The sequence below is a fragment of the Martes martes genome (genome assembly GCF_963455335.1).
Source record: "Martes martes genome assembly, chromosome: 18".
NCBI lineage: Eukaryota > Metazoa > Chordata > Mammalia > Carnivora > Mustelidae > Martes > Martes martes.
The window spans coordinates 14,960,410-14,978,285 of NC_137906.1; the positions used below are offsets into that span (position 1 = coordinate 14,960,410).

The following is a 17,876-nucleotide window of genomic DNA, read 5'->3' on the forward strand; positions in this document are numbered from 1 at the left end:
CTTTCCGACATCAGAGGCACCTTCATGCCCACTCACCCTGGGGGTATTTTATGACACCATAAAGGAGCCGTCCCTGTGGCTTCGCCGGTGTTGACTTTTTGGACAGCTGGGCTCCTCTCAGCCGTTGCCTGGAGCTTTCTGGACATTTCCTCTAATTTTCTGAGAGCGGTGTGCCAGTGGCACCCAGAATGCCGTGTATGTGGCCCACAGAAGCTCAGTCAGATGGTGCCTACCAGGCTCTGCCCCAGGGAGGGCTGTTTGTGGGTGGCATGTTCTAGAATGCCAGGCTGGTGGCCTGGGTCCTCAGGGAGAGGCTGGGAGCCTCAGGAAGTGGCTGCCCCTCACCCTCCACCCTCTTTGTTCTGAGCCATCTTTTTCAAATCGAGGTTTCGTGGGCACCTTCTGGGCTAAAGCAACCCCCCACGCTGGAAAACCACAGTTCTGTGTGTTTTCTCCTCTGTGGCTCTTGACCTTTCTCTCGGCTTGGTCCTTGAGGAGCTCCTGTTCTCAGTGTGTCCTGTCCGTCCCAGGGCAAGGGATGAACAGACGAGACCCATGCAGGGCTGGTGGTGGGGGCCGGGGGCGCCTTGGTGCTCTTGGGTCGGGTTTCCCCACCTCCTCTCCCATTGCCATGGTACCTTTTAGTGTCTCAGACACTGGGCTTCCTCATAGGATTTGTTTAAAGAAAGGATCCTGTGGCTCAAAAAAGAAAGTTTGAGAACCACCGATTTACATTCCTGTGGTTGAGTTCTAAAACTATTCCTTTAGCCAAAATACTGAGAAACTCAGTGGGATCAGATGCTCCGGGCTTGGCTTACGTGTTTGCTGTCCCAGCCTGAGTTGGCCATTTCTTAGAGGAGCCTGAGCACATGTGAGCCTAACCCCTCCTTCTGTTCTAAAACTAGCAGGCTGTTGGCTTCTATTATTGTATATTTATACATTAATTTAGATCCTTCCACTTCTGGCCATAAATGAGTAACGTCAGGGAACTTGCCATAAACCATTAAAAGCTGGATAAGATAGAGGACACAGCTGTTTCCAGACACTGGGGCAGTGGGCAGTGTAGGCTCTTGGTCTCAGAGAGAAGGAAGGAGGCACAGTGAGCCCCCTTGTCCGGGGGCAGGAAGGGATCTGAGCAGCTCGGGTGACCAGACCACATCGAGGGGATGGGATTAGGTTTCTGGGAGGCCAAAGGAGCTGGAATGGCAGGAGATGGGGCTGGAGACAGGGAGCCATGTCAAAAAAGAGCTCCCGAGGTGCAGAGATCTGAACCTGTACGTGCCTGGTGGGAACAGTCAAGGCCGGAATGAGAACAACTACAGGCCAGCTCCAAGCCAAATAACTCCCAGAGTTTACATAGGCCTGGGCCACATACTCATTCCACCTGGTCAGACCAGAGATGTTTCTGAGCATTTGTGACAACGGGGAGAGACCCCAGAATGGGACACACCAGACCCTGACTAACAAAGCTTAAACACAACTCTCCAGAGAATCCCACGGATCCGCAGGGAACAAGGTGTCTGCCAGAGTAAATGTCAGTACTCTTCAAGAGAAGAGAGTAGGGGCGCCTGGGGGGCTCAGTTGGTGAAGCATCTGCCTTCGGCTCCAGGCATGATCCTAGGGTCCGGGGATTGAGGCCCGTGTCAGGGAGCCCGCTTCTCCCTCTCCCTCTGCTGCTCCTCACCACTCATGTTCTTTCTCTCTCTCTCTTTCGCTTGCTCTTTCTCTCAAATAAATAAAATCTTTTTAAAAAAAATGAGAGTGAAATTTAACACCCAGCAAGGGAAATTCATGACATCCAGTATCTAGTAAAAATTACTCTATCATGTGTGAAGGAGCAGCCTTGACATGTCAGTCCTGATGCCACTTGTCCTGCTTGACCCTCCTGGCGGAAGGGAGCGCACTGACTTCCAGATGCTCCCAGCTCCGTCCTTTGTGCGCCCTGCCAGCCCCTGCGGGCCTTGCGCCTGCCCGTGGTCCAGGGCCAAGGCTCCTGGAGTGTGTGAGCACACAGAGGAGCAGAAACAGAAGGGAGCGGGTTTTTAAAGCATTTAGTATTTTAATGGTGTTTTACAGAAGCTACTTAACAATGTAATCCAAATTCTTTTTTTTCCAAAGAAATAATGCGGATGTATCAACATCGAAGAGGCAAGTTTTTGTCCTGTAGTTTGCAGAATAACATAAAATAGTCATTAAAATAGAAGCTATGCAGACAACAGAGTATTAGCCCTAAAAAGAAACCAGCTACCAAGGCATGGAGGAACTTGACATGCATGTTCCCAAGTGACAGAAGCCAGTGTGAGCTGGCTCCGGACTGTGGGATGCCAGCTGCAGGGCGTTCTGGAAAAAGCAGGGCTGTGGGGACAGTAAAGATGGGTGGGGGCCCAGACCCAGGGGCAGGGATGAAGGGACAGAGCACGGGGGCTTTTCAGGCAGTGGGTCCTCTGTGACGCCGTAACGAAGGCTGTGTGTCCGCATAAACCCATCGGAACCATGGAATGTCCAGCGCCAGGAGTTAGCTCAGATGTGAACTGTGGACTCGGCGTGACAACGATATGTCAGTGGAGATCCATCACTTGTGACAGGCACTCCATCGGGGGGACGTCAGTGTGGGGGCAGGGCATGGAGGGAACCTCTTCATTCCTTTTAATTTTATTGTGACCCTAAAACTGCTCTCAAGAGGTTTTCATAAAAAACCAAAGCTGTCAAAGGTATAGATTCCCACAACCAGAGACCCCTTTCCCTTCCACACCTCCTTTCTCTATTCGACCAAGAAAATCTTAATGTAAATCTAGCAAGAATTGTTAAGTGTGAATTCTGCATTAAGATTAAGTACTGAACTTCGTATTTTATGTTTGGTACCTTATGGCGGGCACCAACCACCTGCCAGGTCGCAGGGAGCCGGGAGCACCATGTGACACTTGATCACCTGGTAGGGAGCCAGGAGCACCGTGTGACACTTGATCAGCGTGTGGGTGATACTCTCAGACCTCCAGTGAGGATGGTACACTTACAGAGATAAATCCGAGCTCCTTCGCACTCAGCAGTATGTCTGTGGTCCAGACTCTCTGGCAGTGTTAAAGGTTAACCAGTTAACGACCCTTTAGGGCTAGATTATAATATGGCCCCAAAGTTATTTGAACAATGTGTTTATTTTCAAGATTGTCGTCTGGCTGGAAAGGGGCAGAGAAGGATGCCAACTCAGGCTCACGGAATTGCCCACCAGCATGTAGGACATCTCCACCCAGTCGGCCCTGTGTCTGGCCAGCTTTGGCCCCCACAGTCGCGGCACCCTTGATTTGCAGGGTTTCCTTTAGCTGCAAGCCTTTGCTTTGATCCAGGGTGTGGAGCCGCATGCCAGGCAGCTGGTTTGCCATGTCTTCCAGACGATCCAGTCCCGCCCGTTGGTGCTCACCATGCAGACTGGAGTTTCAACAGATGGTCCTGTCCCCTCCCTGCCAGGAAGACCCCCTCACTTGTCCGGCTTGCTCGTCCACTGCAGGCTGAGCCCTGCCTTAACCGCCGACTCTCTTTAAGGAGAAGGTGTCGCTGGGCTCTGCCTTCCTGCACCGTTGGGTGAGGCGCTCTGGAAGGCTCAGCAGTGCCAGCCTGCAAGGCCTGTGGAGGAACAGGATGGCCAGGGAATTCACGCAGCTCTCCCCAAACAGGACCAGCTCTGCCAGGTTCATGAGCAGCTCGTCCCTAGGGGAGCCAATGTCCCTCTGCAGCTTCAGCCGGGTCCGCTGCAGGAGTGCAATGTTGTAGAGGAGGCGGCAGGCAAACGTGGTCAGGGCCATGGCAAGCACAAGGCAGGGAGCGGAGGCCGCATCCCTCTGGGGAGGGGCCGCCCGCCAGGCCAGCTGGACAACGAGCAGGATGAAGAACGCCAGCTTCAAGACAAGGGCCAGCCCGAAGCCCAGGCTGACCTTGACGATTTCATACTCGGGCCAGGTGGTCAGCGGGTCCACCTGGCACAGGGTGGTTCTGGACAGCTCCCCAGATGTGCCCAGCAGGGCTGTCAGTCCCAGGGAGCTGCAGAAGGCACAGCCCCCGATGACGACCAGGCTCTCCGCGGGCCTCTGGGCCGCCTTGGTGGCCACGGGCAGGCAGGGCGCAGAGCCCTGCAGCAGGAACGCAAAGAGCATCACCAGCTGCACGTACTGCGCGTTGAAGTAGCAGACGTTGGCCAGGAAGGAGAGGGTGGCACAGCTCAGGTTGGTGGCGACCATGTAGTCTGGCCGGCTGATGGCGGTGAGGGACAGCAGTGTCACCAACACATTGGTGATTGTGAGGTCCAAGAGGAATGCGTCCAGGCTGCCCCACCTGGCGCGGCCCTTGATGAAGGTGGTCAGGTTGAAGAGCCCAGCCGCCAAGCTCACCGGGACCCCCAGAGCCATGTAGACATGCAGGCACCTAGAGACGATGCTCTGCGCAGCGATGACGTCCTCGACTGCTGTGGACACGCGACTTGGGTACTGGACCCACGACATGTTGTGCAAGCTCATCCCGACTGTGTCCGAGCTGCAATGGAAGCATACCACGCTATTTACCTGCCATCACCCTGGGGTCATGAGAAGGGCGGGGGTGGGGTGCCTGCCTGGAGGAGAGCCTCCCCCGAGGAGGGTGGGAACAGGGATTGGTGTGACTGCCAGCTTCCCTGTGGGGGTTCTGGAGCAGGGGCCTGGGTGCCCATCCGCCTCTCCTCCCCCGACATCAGGACAAAGCTTACTGCTCTTAAGAGAGACAGCTTCTTGGAATGAGGTCACGTCTTAGTCCCGCCGCTAAACCTTGTGCGCCAGGGGCCCCAATCTCCTGAAGGACTGCCGGGGAGCGGAGTTCCGGGACCCAGATTTAGAGCCTCCTGGGCATCGTGCTCACTCAGGGCCTCAGCGTCAGGCAGGGGAACGGCCAGAATCTGCATTCTGCAACACGTGTGTGTGTGACTGTCCAGCTTCTGGACCCAGAGACCCACAGTCTGTTGTGTTGACTGTGGAGATGGAAAGGGGGCGTGTGTGGACGCTGGCCCTGAGGATCACAGCCCTTCCCGCTCTTTCAACTGGGAGCTATTGGTTTGAGCTGAGCTGTAAAGTCCTGACTTGGGGCTTTAAATCACAATGTGTACAGACTCACAGCCTTCCTGGCTGGTCTTTTGTCACCGAAATTGTTTGGTTTCTATATACACACATCCTCCCCTTCAGTTTTAACCAAAGAGCCCATGAAGTCAGGAGATTGCGTAGCTGCTTGTTCAAAGGAGGTTGAGGGGCTAAAATTGGAGAGTTGATGTTCGTGGAATGCTTGTGCGTAGGCCTGGCCCCACAGCCTGCTTTCGTGTTCTCCCCAGGGGGCAGCCTGGGTCCCGGCTGGCAGAGTCACACAGCGTGATCGCACACTGCCAGCATGGACTTCCGAAGGAGAGAGCACAAGCGCATGGCCTCTCTTCCTGGCTACCCACCACCAGAGCCATCTCAGTAGCAGACTTTGCATCTGGAAGCACCTGTTACACACACAGGGGGTCTGACAGGTGACCCCTTGCGTATGCAGAGGTGTCATGGGCGTCCCTCCTTCCTGGACACGCCCAGTGCCCAGATGCATTGTCCTGGTCTGACTGACAGCCACGGGGCAAACCATGTGGAGGTGGCTAGTATGTGCTTGCCTTCTCTGGCATGTCAGCGGCTGTCTGTCCCACAGGCCTGCGGAGGTGACTTGAATGCACACATTTCTCCATGTCCGTGTCTGGCTGGCATCCTCTGAGAGATGCAGGGAATTGCGCTATTTTCCATCTGCTGCTGCTGAAGGTGATGAGTGATTGCCAGGACGCAGAATGCCTTCAAAATTAAGAATAGTGACCCGACAGAGAGGAAGTGATTTGGAATGTTATTCTTTAATTAAGGCAAATTGGAAAGAAGATCTTGTGAACATTGACCACAGGTCAGGAAACAGCATTAGGCTGGGCCGGCGTCTGATCTCTGCATCTGGCCAGTGTTCCGGGCACTTCCTGGGGCCAAACCATACTCTCTCTGCTGGTGGTTTCGGGGGAGCTCATTGTCAGAGGCCCCTGGCTTGTAGCAGTCAGCTCCGTTACCTGATTTGGTAGCCAGGCTCTGGGTCACCCAGCCAGGTGGACAGAGGGTGTGCGTCCCCAAATCTGGCCTTGAGAGAAGGTCCCAGACTCATCAGCTTGTTAACTGCTTCCTGCCTTATCCTGTGCTTTTCTCCAGAGGCAAGGGGCCTTCTTTGGAGTAGGGTGAGCTCCAGCCTCATGCTCCCTTCTGTCTGCTGTGTGAGTTGTCTGGTGAGAGGTCATGCACCTGTGGGCCCACAGCCAGGAGTGGGTGTGCTGCTGTCGACACTGCTCACAGCGCCTGTTGACCCGAGTTCTTGGTCCCAGCTCCTCCATCTGCGCACTGGGCTCATTTAAGGAAAGGAAGTCGCCCAAAGATGGTTGGGGCGCACTGGTCCCCGTGTGCCAGCAGCACACAAAGTAGGGTGCTGCTCCTTGCCACTGGTGCCATGCTCCCTCTCCTGTATTTAACACAGGCGTGTGATTCTTTTGCCCCAAGGTGTGGACAAAGGGTGGATTTCTAGTACCTTTTAGGTGCTGGCCTTCAGGATTGGGACCCAGGGGAAGGCATCCCAGCAGGTGAGACCTGATGCGCTTCCGAATCCCTGGCCTTGCAGCGGCCAGCCTGGGAAGGGTCGGTGGGCTCTCAGCTTTGCCCCCTTCTGGGCCCAAGGAGCACGGAGCTTCTCCCAGCGCACCGGCTCTGCGGCGGCCTCACCCACCCCACCCACTCTGTCTCAGGCCTGAGCCTTTGCCAGGCCGGGTGGCCGCCAGCCCTCCCCTCACCACCACTTGTGGGTTTTATTCAGAAAGATAATAAAATGTGGAAGATACCTTCTCATGAAATTGTCCGTGATGACGGCTCTTCCGGTGAATCCCCCACCCACATCCCTGACTCTTTTGTGTCTCTTCTCTGTTTGTGGCTTCTCTTTGGCCTTGACAGTCCTATGCCTCCCGCCCCAGCCCTGGAGGCTCACCCCCAAAGGGGAGCGATGGGGGGCAGGGCTTGCGGGAGTCGGGGCCTTCGCTGACAAGCCGAGTGTTCACCACTGCTGCGCATTGTGGGGAGCACTTTACATGGGATGATTTCCTCCAACCGTACTTCTCCACAGGAGGTAGGGACAGTTGAAATCCCACGTTGTGGTGGAGGTGAGCACGTTACAGAGCAATGGGGTCATTCGTTCAGTGAGCCAGTAGGTAACGATGGCATCAAGATTGGAACCTGATGGTTCAGCCCAAGAACCTGTACATTTTTAAAATGTACCTGCGACAAAACTTGCCCTTTTTGGTGTATACCACAGATGCATCTGGTCACGTAAATGCCACCACGCACAGTGGACAGACGGGTCCATCACCCCCTAGATTCCTCTGTGCCATTTCTCGGTGCTTAGCCCGTCCCTGTGCCACACCCCAGGCAACCCCGCACTGTTGTCCCTCCCATTCGGACACTGCCAGGGCATCACAGGAGCGGACTCCGGGTGTGTGGCGCCTTCTGTGTCTGGCACGTTCCCACTGGGCGGCCGGCGTCGGAGGCTCCCCCATGATGCACAGGCAGAACTCACTCTTTGCTGTCGCTGAGCCACGTCCCAGCCGCGCGTCCGCCGTTCCGCTGACGTGGGGGCCATTTCCAGGTGTGGGTGCTTACAAACCAGCCACTTGAAATATTTGTGTATACGTTTTTATATACAAGCATATGGCTCCTTGTAGGTGAGCAGAAAACTTTTTCTCTTGGGTGAATACTTAGGAGCGGGATTGCTAGGTCTTGCTTTTTTAAGAATTTTATTTGGTAAATTTGACATGGTTCACGTTATAATACGGTGTGCGGCATGTGGCTGTGATATAGTGACATGTTGATGATCAGCCCGAGCTCATCAGCAGTGCAGTAGGGCCCTGGGTCAGTCACTTCCTGTTTCCCATCTGTGCCCTCGCCTGACCCCCTTCCCACCCTTTCACTGGTTCTTGTTTCTGTAAGATTGATTGATTTGAGAGAGAGAGAGAGAAGGCATGTGCGAGCGTGGGAGAGGCAGAGGGAGAGGGAGAAAGAGTCTCCCGCAGACTCCCCACTGAGTGTGGAGCCCGACGCGGGGCTCAGTCTCACGACCCTGAGATCATGACCTGAGCCGAAACCAAGGGTCGGAGCTGACTTAGCTGACTATGCCCCCCAGGTGCCCTGGTCTGCTTTTTAAATAGCTTTAACTTCTTTGACTACGCGGCTGTGGTGTCCTATGGTACTTGTCCTCTCTGCCTCTCGGAGCGTGGCGTGCTGCAGGCCCGTGTGTGCTACCGTGAAGGGCAGCGTGTCCTCCCTCCCGGCCAGGTGCTGTCCCACTGTGTGCGTGTGTGCTGCACCGTCTCGGTCTGTGCAGCTGCTGAGGGGCACTGGGCTCGTGTCTGCAAGTGTGCGTCAGACTTGCGAGGCTGCCGGTGTTCTCCTGAGAGGCTGTGATGTTTTGTGTCCCCTGCCAGAGCCTACGCTTTCCAGCACGGGTCTTAGCTGAGGCTCCAAATTCCCCTGGAAGCCAGCCTGACCCTCTGAGGCACAGCCCTACCTTGTTCTGGTGCCAGTTTCAGGCCAAGAACCAGGGCTTTGGGGGCCCTCTTCTGAGTCACACGAAAGGGCTGCCAGGGTCCAGCTCTGGGGTCCCCTGAGAGCTCTCCGAGGCCAGAGCCTTGAGAATTTTGTGTTCTTTACAGCAGCTCGTGGCTGTAGCTCCTTAAATAGGCTTTCAGAGTGGGAAGGGCGTGTGGGGCGGCTTCCTGAGGGTTTGTGCACCCTTGGCCCCCCTGGGCCCTAGGTGGCCATCCAGCCTTTGCTCCGCTGGGCCCTCTCCCAGCAGCCCCTCCTCACACGTTCTGTGTTACGGGCCCACATTTACGTCCCTAGGAGCTCTGCTCAGGCACTGAGCAGTGGGTGGTTCAGTGTTTTTCCTGCATCCACATGGCCCTTCTTGTCATCCCCGTGGACGAGCAACAACTCTAGTTGCTAGGACCTCCCTATTGCGGATGCTTACAGAGTCTCTGAAGTTTTGATGTCCTTTTTTGCTGGGTGCTTTCCAGTTCTGGGCTCATTTCACATGTGATCCCAGAAAAGCTTGCAAACTCTTTCTATATGGAAAGAGCATAAGCCTTTGAGGTCAGGATTCTGCTTGGTGACTGTGCAGCGTCCTCAGCCTGGCCGGCACGACCCTCTGCCTGGGGCTCCCCATGGCCCCATCGGTTTCAGATGTGAACCTGTGGGCAACTGTCGCCAGGACTCCTGTCACTCACGAGCTCTGGCTATGGCTGTCTCTCCACCACCAGCTCCTGACGTTGCAGGCGCATGAGAATGTGGTGGGCGCACTCCCTGCTCCATATTCATCTAGTGAGTTATAGGACGGAGCACAGGGAAGGGAAACTGCCTCTTGTCCCTGCCCCTTGGGAGGATTCCTTCCTACTCTGTCCCAAGGCACCAACCCCTTTCCCTCTTGGCCAGCTTTCCCGCTCTCGCTCCCTCTGGCAGGACTTGGCTTTTTTAGCGCCTTCTGGTCTCGGCTGCGTAAATGTTTCCATTCCATTCCAGTCTTCTGTGCTCCTGGCCGACAGGCAGCCGTGGGCCTGATGAGTCACCGTTCAGCCTATACATGGCCAAGCCCTGTGCTGTCCAGCCTGGCCAGCTTTACGGTGCTGTGGTGTGGGGAGCACGAGCTTTCGTGGACACTGGGCATAGGGTACCGCCCAAGACTCAGGCCAGATGGTGTGTGGGAGCCAGCCACAGGCTCCCACCTCTAGACCCCACCTGGGGGCTGGGAAGGGAGTGTGACCAGCTGTGTGGCCCCGCTTACCCATACTGCGTTCGTGGGGACCTGGTACCAGGCATCTCCCTCCTCTCCTTCCTGGTGGTCCTAAGGTGCAAATACCTGAGCCGTTCTGAATGTCTTCTATGGGTTTTGGGGGAAATAACTTCACGGAAGTGTGAAGATGGAAAGGTTTCCACTTTGCTCCTTTTGTGTCTTCCGAGACCACCTCTTTCTCTCCTGGACACACTTACATGCACGCACATGCCTCCAGGAAACACAGCTGCTCCCTGTCTGACCCGGTGCTGGGCAGTCCGTTCCTCACACTGTGGACATCCCTGCCTGGACAGGGACTGCCTTGCCGCCATCTCTGCAGCTTTCGTGGACACATCTTGTGTCCCTGCGTTAAGTCAGAGCCCGGAGCCCACGGTGAGAGGCTTACCTGTGTGAGGGCCGAGCTCCGGAACTCTGGGTGCTCACGGGATCTTCCTCTTGACACACAGCGCACTCCCCGATGTCCCTGTGGCTTCTCAGCAGCTGTTCAGGGACACAGTGAGAGCCCCTTGTCTGTACTCAAGGGCCCTTCTTTTCAGACCCACCTCCCCGCCGACCACCACCATGAGAAGCTTCCCACTGGTTCAGATGGTTCCGAGGGCAGAGACGGTGGGGGTCTCCTGGCCTAGGGATGCCTATTTGTGTCCGCTGGCTGCTCTGTGGGCCTAGGTTTTTGCCAGCACGTCCCAGTGCCCTTGGGGCAGCCGTTCCCCTGCAAAGCTGAGCCTGAGGGAACAGCACTCCAGCAAACCCACCCCTGGTCTAGAGATGCACACTCCATCCACCTGTCCCCGCACACTTAATGAGTGCTTATGAGGAGCCTGGCCCTGGCCACCAGGAGCCCCTGTCCTGTCCTCATGGGCCATCTGTGCCTTAGCTCGAGAACACCTGGCCCCTGGACCTCCAGAACCTCTGAGGACAGGCTAGGCTGTCCCCTCGCACGGTGAGCAAGACTGTGCACCCCACGGAGCATCGCGCCAGCAGGGCCTGCTGTAGGGTTTGGGTTTGGGTGGGTGATTTGTAGGAGGGTCTGAGGAAGTGGGCGCTCTCTGTCAGAAAGCAGGGGCTGTACCACGACCAGGGTCCTCAGTGGTCCTGCCTGATGGGAAAGGGGCAGAGTGCACACTTGCACTGGATGGGAGGGTGTGGCTGTTCTGTGGCCTTTTGCAGACTGCTTCGTGCCGGTCCCAGGACTACATGGCACTGTATTGTAGCACACTGCACGGCCAGGTTGGCGGCCGTTTCTGTCCTCCTGCACACAGCCCCTGTGGCGATGCCACGTCGTGCTCTGGACCACAGCACCTGGCCACCACATGGCCCTGCGGACCCCTCCCCGGCAGTCTCTGCCCCGCCGTCCCCAGCTGTTTCATCCAGCCCCACCCTCCTCGGCCCTGACCCTCCTCGGGGCCCTGACTGAGGGGCACGTGCAGAGCCCAGCCCTGTCACCGGAGATCCTGGAGGGCTGTGCTCCATGGGCTTCCATTGCTGCCCTGCCCCAGCAGCCCCTCTGTGAGGTGGACAGCCCCACGTCTCACTCCATAGGCCTGTGGTCTTGGACAGATGATTGAGCTCCTGGGTGTGTGTCCGCAGCATGGCACCCCTGAGCGCCTTTAGGAAGATTTTGTCAGACCAGGTGGCACGTGGAGGGCACTCGGGTGGTTCCTTTCCACTTACAGAGAGGAGTCAGGTGGTCACGGAGACCCTTTCCTTCTATGCCATACTGAGTGGCCCTGAACACAAAGCATGCCTTGTGCAGAAGTCTGGCTGCCCTGCTTGCCTAGAAAACTCAGGCCTTTCCTTCCTTCCTAGGCTCCTCCCTCTGGGCGGAAACACCGCAGGGTCTGGGTGCCCCGCCCCGCCCCCCGCCACAGTTCTGGAAAGGGGCCCCCCATCCCAGGCTTCATATCCCATGAAACCTATATGTTCCAGATGTGCCTCCTGAAAGACGTTCGCTGTCCTCTGCCAGAATGGAACCTCTCCCGTTGCACCCTGGGATGGAGAGCCATTGTGAGGGTGTGCCTCTGGCGGCTCTGGTCAGCACCCAGATGTGCGTGCGGACAGTTGATAGGCCTCTCCCAGCTCTGTCCTCAGGACACAGAACTAGAGCCGCTGTGGGTCTTTCCTTATGAGGGGACCTGGGCGCTCTGCACAATCACTTGCAGGTTGAAATGCTGGCAAAATAAATCTCATTTTCGTTTTCACTGGAGCCAAGCTATTGCATAAAGAAGCCTTCGTTTTCGGAGAGAAATGGCGCTTAGCTGTGAAATCACCCTCAGCCCACACTATCAGCCCGCGCTCAGGCCACAGTCCCCAGGGCGGGGGCCCCCAGAGGCAGGAAGAGAGAGAAAGCCAAGAGGGCCAGCAGCTCACCTGGGCGAGGCGTGCACGCCGTGTCCGTCTCCAGTCCTGCCTGTGCTCTATGCTCACAGGGACGGCAGGCACAGACCGTCGCTCCTGTACGGAAGACAGGAATCCAGCTGAAGTCGTTGAAACCACACACACTGCATTTTAAGCAGAGTGTGGTTTGGCCACGTGACTCAGAAAAATTCAGCTCGGCCCACGTAGAGAGGTAGCTTTGCCTCACAGACAGAAAAAGTGAGGTGTGTGCCTTGCCTCCCGGGGTCTGTGGGCATCCAGCGGTTTCCCTGCAGACTCCACACACTGGCCCGTTCACGAGACGGTCCCTCCCAGAAGGCAGGCAACGTCTGCAACTTAAAATAGGACCTAAAACCCCACCCATAACACAGGGAAAAGTGTTCCCAACCTGTGTAGCCCAAGGAAAGTCCCCCAAAGCCTTTCCCTTAGTGCACTCCACCCCAACCGGGCCCTGCCCGCTGTCCTCCGGCAGCAGGGTGGATCAGCAAGCCAGAGGCCTGAGCACACAGCCTTGCAGTCCTGGGTTCGGAGCCTCCGTTGGGGTCAGGCGGAGTCAGGGCGCTGTTACCTGCAAGGGTCATCCGCATCTGATCACTGTGCCCTGGCAAGGGGCTGGGCACAGAGCAGGTAAGAATCGCGGAGGGAGAATGGTCCGGAGCCCTGGGGGAGTGAGGAAGTGGCCCGGGGGCCCCAGATCCCTGAAGGAGATGACCTGCATAAAAGAAGCAGGAGCTCAGCATGGACCTGGAGGCTGGTGAGGCTTCCCCGGCGGCTGTCCCCAGGCCAGCCCCGGCTGGAGACATGGCACACAGAGCCCTCCTTAACGTGTCTGCACCCATGGCAGCTGGCTCTGTGTAAGATCGAGGAGCACTTGGGGGACGTTGCGTGCAGCACCCAGCCCACTGAGGTCCCTGATGGCATCCACAGCCACGTGAGCTCCAGGGAAAACCCGCCGAGGCTCCAGGGAGGCAGAGAGTGCCCCGGGAGCCCCCTCAGTCACTGAGCCCAGACTGGGGCCAGGGACCACGTGTCGTCTGATGTCTCTTACAACTTGGACTCCCCACGTGGGTCCTGCAGTGTTGTTGCTGATGAGCACCTGAGAGCAAGCCAGCCTGGGGCCTCTGTGCCAAGAGCCTTGAGTCCAAGCAGGGCTTAGGAGCTTGCTTAGGAGTGGGGAAGCAGCGCCGAGGTTTGAGGACCGCCAACCAGGGCTAATCTCCTCTCCAGATGGGAGACCTGAGGCTTGAACAGGGGCAGCTGGGTCTCTGTCAGTGTCGCTGACCAGCATTCGCTGCTCAGCTCCCAGGGTGATGAGGTGCCTTGCTGTTAGAGCCACATGGCCATCAGCTCTGCCCACTGGTACCTGCAGGGAGGCCCCCAGCCTGGAGTCAGGCCCTGACAAGAGTGTGTGGCTGCAGGGGAAGCGAGGCCCCCAGCCTCCAGCACACAAGCGAGCAGAGGCACCCTGAGCTACTGTGTAGCTAGCACGCCTCCCTCAGCCTCCCGGTGTCCAAGCCCTTGTGCACAACCCCGGCCAGCTCTCTGGGCTCTGAGTCTGAACGTGCCGCTTGAAGCTGGTGGCCACGGGCCTCCCGCGCTTTGTCTTGTGAATGGATTTATGGAGCTGCGCCTGCTTGTTGGAAGGGTGCCTCGGGACAATGGAGCTGGTGGGTGGGCCTCATCGGGCTCATCAGAAGCCTGGCTGGGGATGGGGGTGCGGTGGGAGCCCTGCCCCATGTGGGTGGAGCTCATGTGTGGGTTCTGCTGCGTCGTGGGGGCATTGCTCCTGTAAGTGAGATCTGGGGTCCCCCAGGCAGATTGAGTTCCCAGGGAGCAGCAACCACCTCTGTCTTAGGCTCTGGGGCATCCTGACTCCTGCTTGCATGAGTTCAGGGCTTGGGGGTTTTGAGAGCCCCAATTTAGAGAAGTAAGCCTACTCTCTGGGCTCTCCCAGCCTTGCGGGGAAACGTCTGAGCTACTGGCCCAGCTGGCCTCTCCCCGCCCTGACCTCCTGGTCTTCCGTTAAGCTGAGAAAACCACACTGTCTTCCCCAGCTGCGTCCACTGGGAGGCCTGGTGTATGGTTTGGCTCCGTTCTGCAATGTCCAGAAATGTGTTCCATCTGCGCCGTGGCTGCTGCTGGCAGACAGGCAGTGTCCGCCTCCAGGCCGCGAGCTCGCACTGCCGGCCACTGGCTGCTGGGCCGTGAGAACCACCACGACACTGGAGCCTCCTGTTCTCGTGGGCGCCTTGCCCGCTAGGCCGAGCCCCCCACTTGCCGGGGCTCCCACCAAGCCATCGAGACTCGGGATGAACAGAGCTGCTAAGAGAAGTACCCGTGCACAAAGCCTGAATTTCTGGTGCCGAGCAGAGGGGAGAGCCCGAGGCATTGAGATGGGGGTTGTGAGGGCAGGCCAGCTGGCTCCCAGCTCCTGTTCGCTCCGGCCAGAGGGCAGTAAGTCCAGCAGTGCTGCACAGGGTACCTGTGAGGGTTAGAGGAGTTGGCAGTCCTAGACATGTGAAGCCAGAGACCATCTGTAAACACAGGTTTCTGCCACACAGTGTGACCTGCACAAAGAGAGGGTCCCACATGGGTCTGAGTTGGGCCGGCCTCTGCAGCCCAGCCCCAGGACCAGCCTGGCCTGGATCCCTCTCCAGCCCACCGTCCATCTACCTCCGGACACCCCAGCGCCCTCCTCCAGGGGTGCCTCGAGGCCTTGTCCCGCCTTCTGTCACACCCTGTCTTTGCATTTCCGTGGATCTGATTTACTCCCCATAGAACTATCTGCACCCTGGGTCTGTGTGCTTCGTATCAGGGTTGGGGTGCAGGAGGACATGACTTCCGGGGTGGAGTGCTGTGCCGCCTCATTCCTGGCCTGGCCCGGCCCATCCCGTGTGTGCCCCACGCTCCCTCAGTGCCAAGGGCAGACGCTGGCAAAGAGGTTGGAGTGTGTTGGAGCTCTGCACACGCAGAGTGCACGCAGATACTGGATGTGAGTGAAAGCGGGAAAGAAGGTGTGCCCACGAGGCCTGCCTGTCAGCTGGCAGCATTGTTCCGCTTGCGCGGGAACTGGCAGTGGTCTCCCTGTGCCCACTGCTCCTCCTGTGTTCCTGGCCCCGTGTTGAGGAGGTGATGGAACAGCCCGTTCAGGGAGCAGTGGCTCTCCTGCCCACCCCTCTGTCCCAGAACACACCGTCTTGGGACGTGTTGTCCTTGTGTGTGAGCACGGGATGGTCAGGCTTCACGTTCTCTGCAGTGAGAGCATCTATCCTGGGCTTTGTCCATGGCCCAGCCCTAGTTATGGACGTGACTGTGCTGTAGTGCGTGGCCTCCAGAATCTGGCACACCCACAGTCACCCCATGTTCGTGACAGCTCTCCTCACAGTAGCTGTGGTGGGAGCGGCCTGAGGGTCCGTCAGTGGAGGAACGGATGAGAAACATATCCCCATGCGGTATACAGAAAGGAGTGGTGGACTGATGCCTCCCCGAGGCCTGAGGGACCTTAGCAGCGGCCGATCCGTGAGAGAAGCCTGCCCCAGGGACCATGTGTTCTGTGACTCCCCTGAGAGTTGTGTCCGGGGGAAGCCGGTCCACACAGACAGGAAGATGAGTGGTTGCAAGGCGCTGCAGGGAGCCGCCTCATGTATCCTGTTCTAAAATACCGGCACTGATGGCCCCTGCGTGTGTCTCAACTTTTGTCACTAAGACATTTGTACATGTTTAAAATTGGCTTTATTTGAGACAGATGCCATGTAACTCCAGTGTTATGAAAATGCGGGTCACTGACACTAGAAGCCCTCACCATGGCCCAGTCCAGCAGCCGCTCCGTCGCCTTGAGGGGTCTTACCGGCGCGTCTGTGGCCGATCCCTGTACTGGACTTCTGGCTCTGCTTGCCACCAGGCTGTTTGTTTTGCTTTCCTTGTCCTGCTGCTGTGTGGTCAGCAAGAAGAGGAGAGAGCAGGCTGATTACGGACTGACTCATCTCAGTTCCAGCCCAGGCCACAGCGTGTTTCTCCACGGCTGTGGGGGACGATGGGAGCCTTGGCGGGCGAGCCCACAGGTTCTCCCAGGACAGGGAGCCGAGCCAGAGCCGCAACAGGCAGTCCATCTGCCCGCATACCCGTGGCCCGCAGCCGTCTGGCTGGCTCTTTCCCGATTTATCTCCATGCTCATCTGGCCTCATGGTCACCCGAGAGTCTTGGAGCGAACCCATAGTGCCAAGTAACGGGGCCTTTTCAAACTCTGGGGGGACTTGCTTGGGGTGTTTGGACAAATGTTTTCCTGAAGAAAACCATGTTCGGGTTATTTGTGGTCTGAACCTGGCTTCCAACACCCGCAGCCTATCTCCGCAGCCATGCAGCGAGTGCAGTCCTGCCCTTAGGCCCCAGTGTTCGGCCCCGTCAGCCCTATCTGTTGGGCCGTCTCCTCACAGATGAGGAGCCATGCGTGCAGAGGTCAGAGGTGTCCACAGAGGCTTGGGGGAAGTGCGGGCTTTTCCTCCTGGGGAGTGGGGACAAGGGGTGGGCACTTTTCGGGAGTGCCCTTTGCACCATGTGGAATTGTGAGTCCATTGCAGAAGCGTTTCCTTGATCTTGGAGCCTTGGGAGCTGGCAGAGCCTCACAGAGACCGGCCCCTCCATCTGTGACGGAAGCATCTGGATGCTTCAGGTGACGGGCAGCTCCCAAGTGGCAGAGGCTGGACCCATGTGGCCTTCCAGCTGGCCATGCAAGAGAGAGCAGGCCCAGAGGCCATGGCCCAGAGTGCTTCCCCCCTCCAGGCTCCAGCATTCACCTGTGCCTTTTTAGACAGAAACTTTTCCAACAGTTTTTAAAAGGCATGCATAATCTTACGGCTATGTCTTATGTACCTTTCTAGCCATGGCCCTTCTTTAGCTCCCTGAGGTGTAGGACATTGCAGTGAGCACTCAGCTTCACTTGGAGATGAGAAATTCCAGGGAGAGGCTGCCCTGTGGATGGCAGCATGCCGAGCCTTAACTGCACAGCAGTCCAGCATCACGGGCCCGCACCTGGCTACTGTCCCTGCGGGTGCCTGGCCCTGCTGGCTCCAGCATGGCCACCTGGGGCTGCGTGGACTTGGTGTGGCCAGCGTGTGTGTGTGCATGTGGGTGTACACATATATGGGGTGCAGACACCTGGCGGACTGAGCGCTCGTCTCCACTGCTGCCAGGGCTGTGTCTTGGTAGAGGCACAGTTTGCTGTGCATTCTGCGAGCCTTGTGCAGTCTGGGCCTGTATCTGCAGGGATAGCTTGTGAAGGACAGTCCCTTCGGGGGATGTGTAGCAGGCTGTCTGCATTTCAGCAGCTGGTTTGGGGGTGAAAGCCGCCGTGAAAAATCGCTGAGTTTTACATCACCAAATGTGACCCACCCAACCCAAACCACATCAGCGCTGAAACCCGTGAGAAGCACCCTCTCGGGGCACGAACATGGGTCCCCGTGGCCCGGCACACCATGGCTCATAGTCGGCTGCCCTGCTGAGTGCAGGTCTGCCGGCAGCCACTGGATGGAGCTCCACAAACACGCCTGCTCTCCGAGGCTAGAAGGTGGTTCTGAGTCGGCCGAAACTCTAGAATGTCCCGGCCGGTCTCCTGG

General features: G+C 57.5%; 2 protein-coding genes across 3 annotated transcripts in view; one reads left to right on the top strand and one right to left on the bottom strand.

Moving 5' to 3' along the window:
• Positions 1-17,876, top strand: part of CHLSN (cholesin) — a 125,101-nt gene that overhangs the window by 51,969 nt on the left and 55,256 nt on the right. The gene's annotated exons all lie outside the window — the stretch shown is intronic.
• Positions 2,035-12,367, bottom strand: LOC308359212 (uncharacterized protein). Its single transcript, XM_080830023.1, has 3 exons — positions 12,259-12,367; positions 10,277-10,371; positions 2,035-4,521 (listed from the first exon to the last, which is right to left on the bottom strand). Exon 3 carries the CDS (start codon positions 4,503-4,505, stop codon positions 3,516-3,518), a length of 990 nt encoding a protein of 329 aa, XP_080686149.1. The 5' UTR covers positions 4,506-4,521; positions 10,277-10,371; positions 12,259-12,367; the 3' UTR covers positions 2,035-3,515.

Coding starts and splice junctions, on each gene's coding strand:
- LOC308359212 (XM_080830023.1), bottom strand. CDS start 4,505: ATGAGCTTGCACAACATGTCGTGGGTCCAGTACCCAAGTCGCGTGTCC.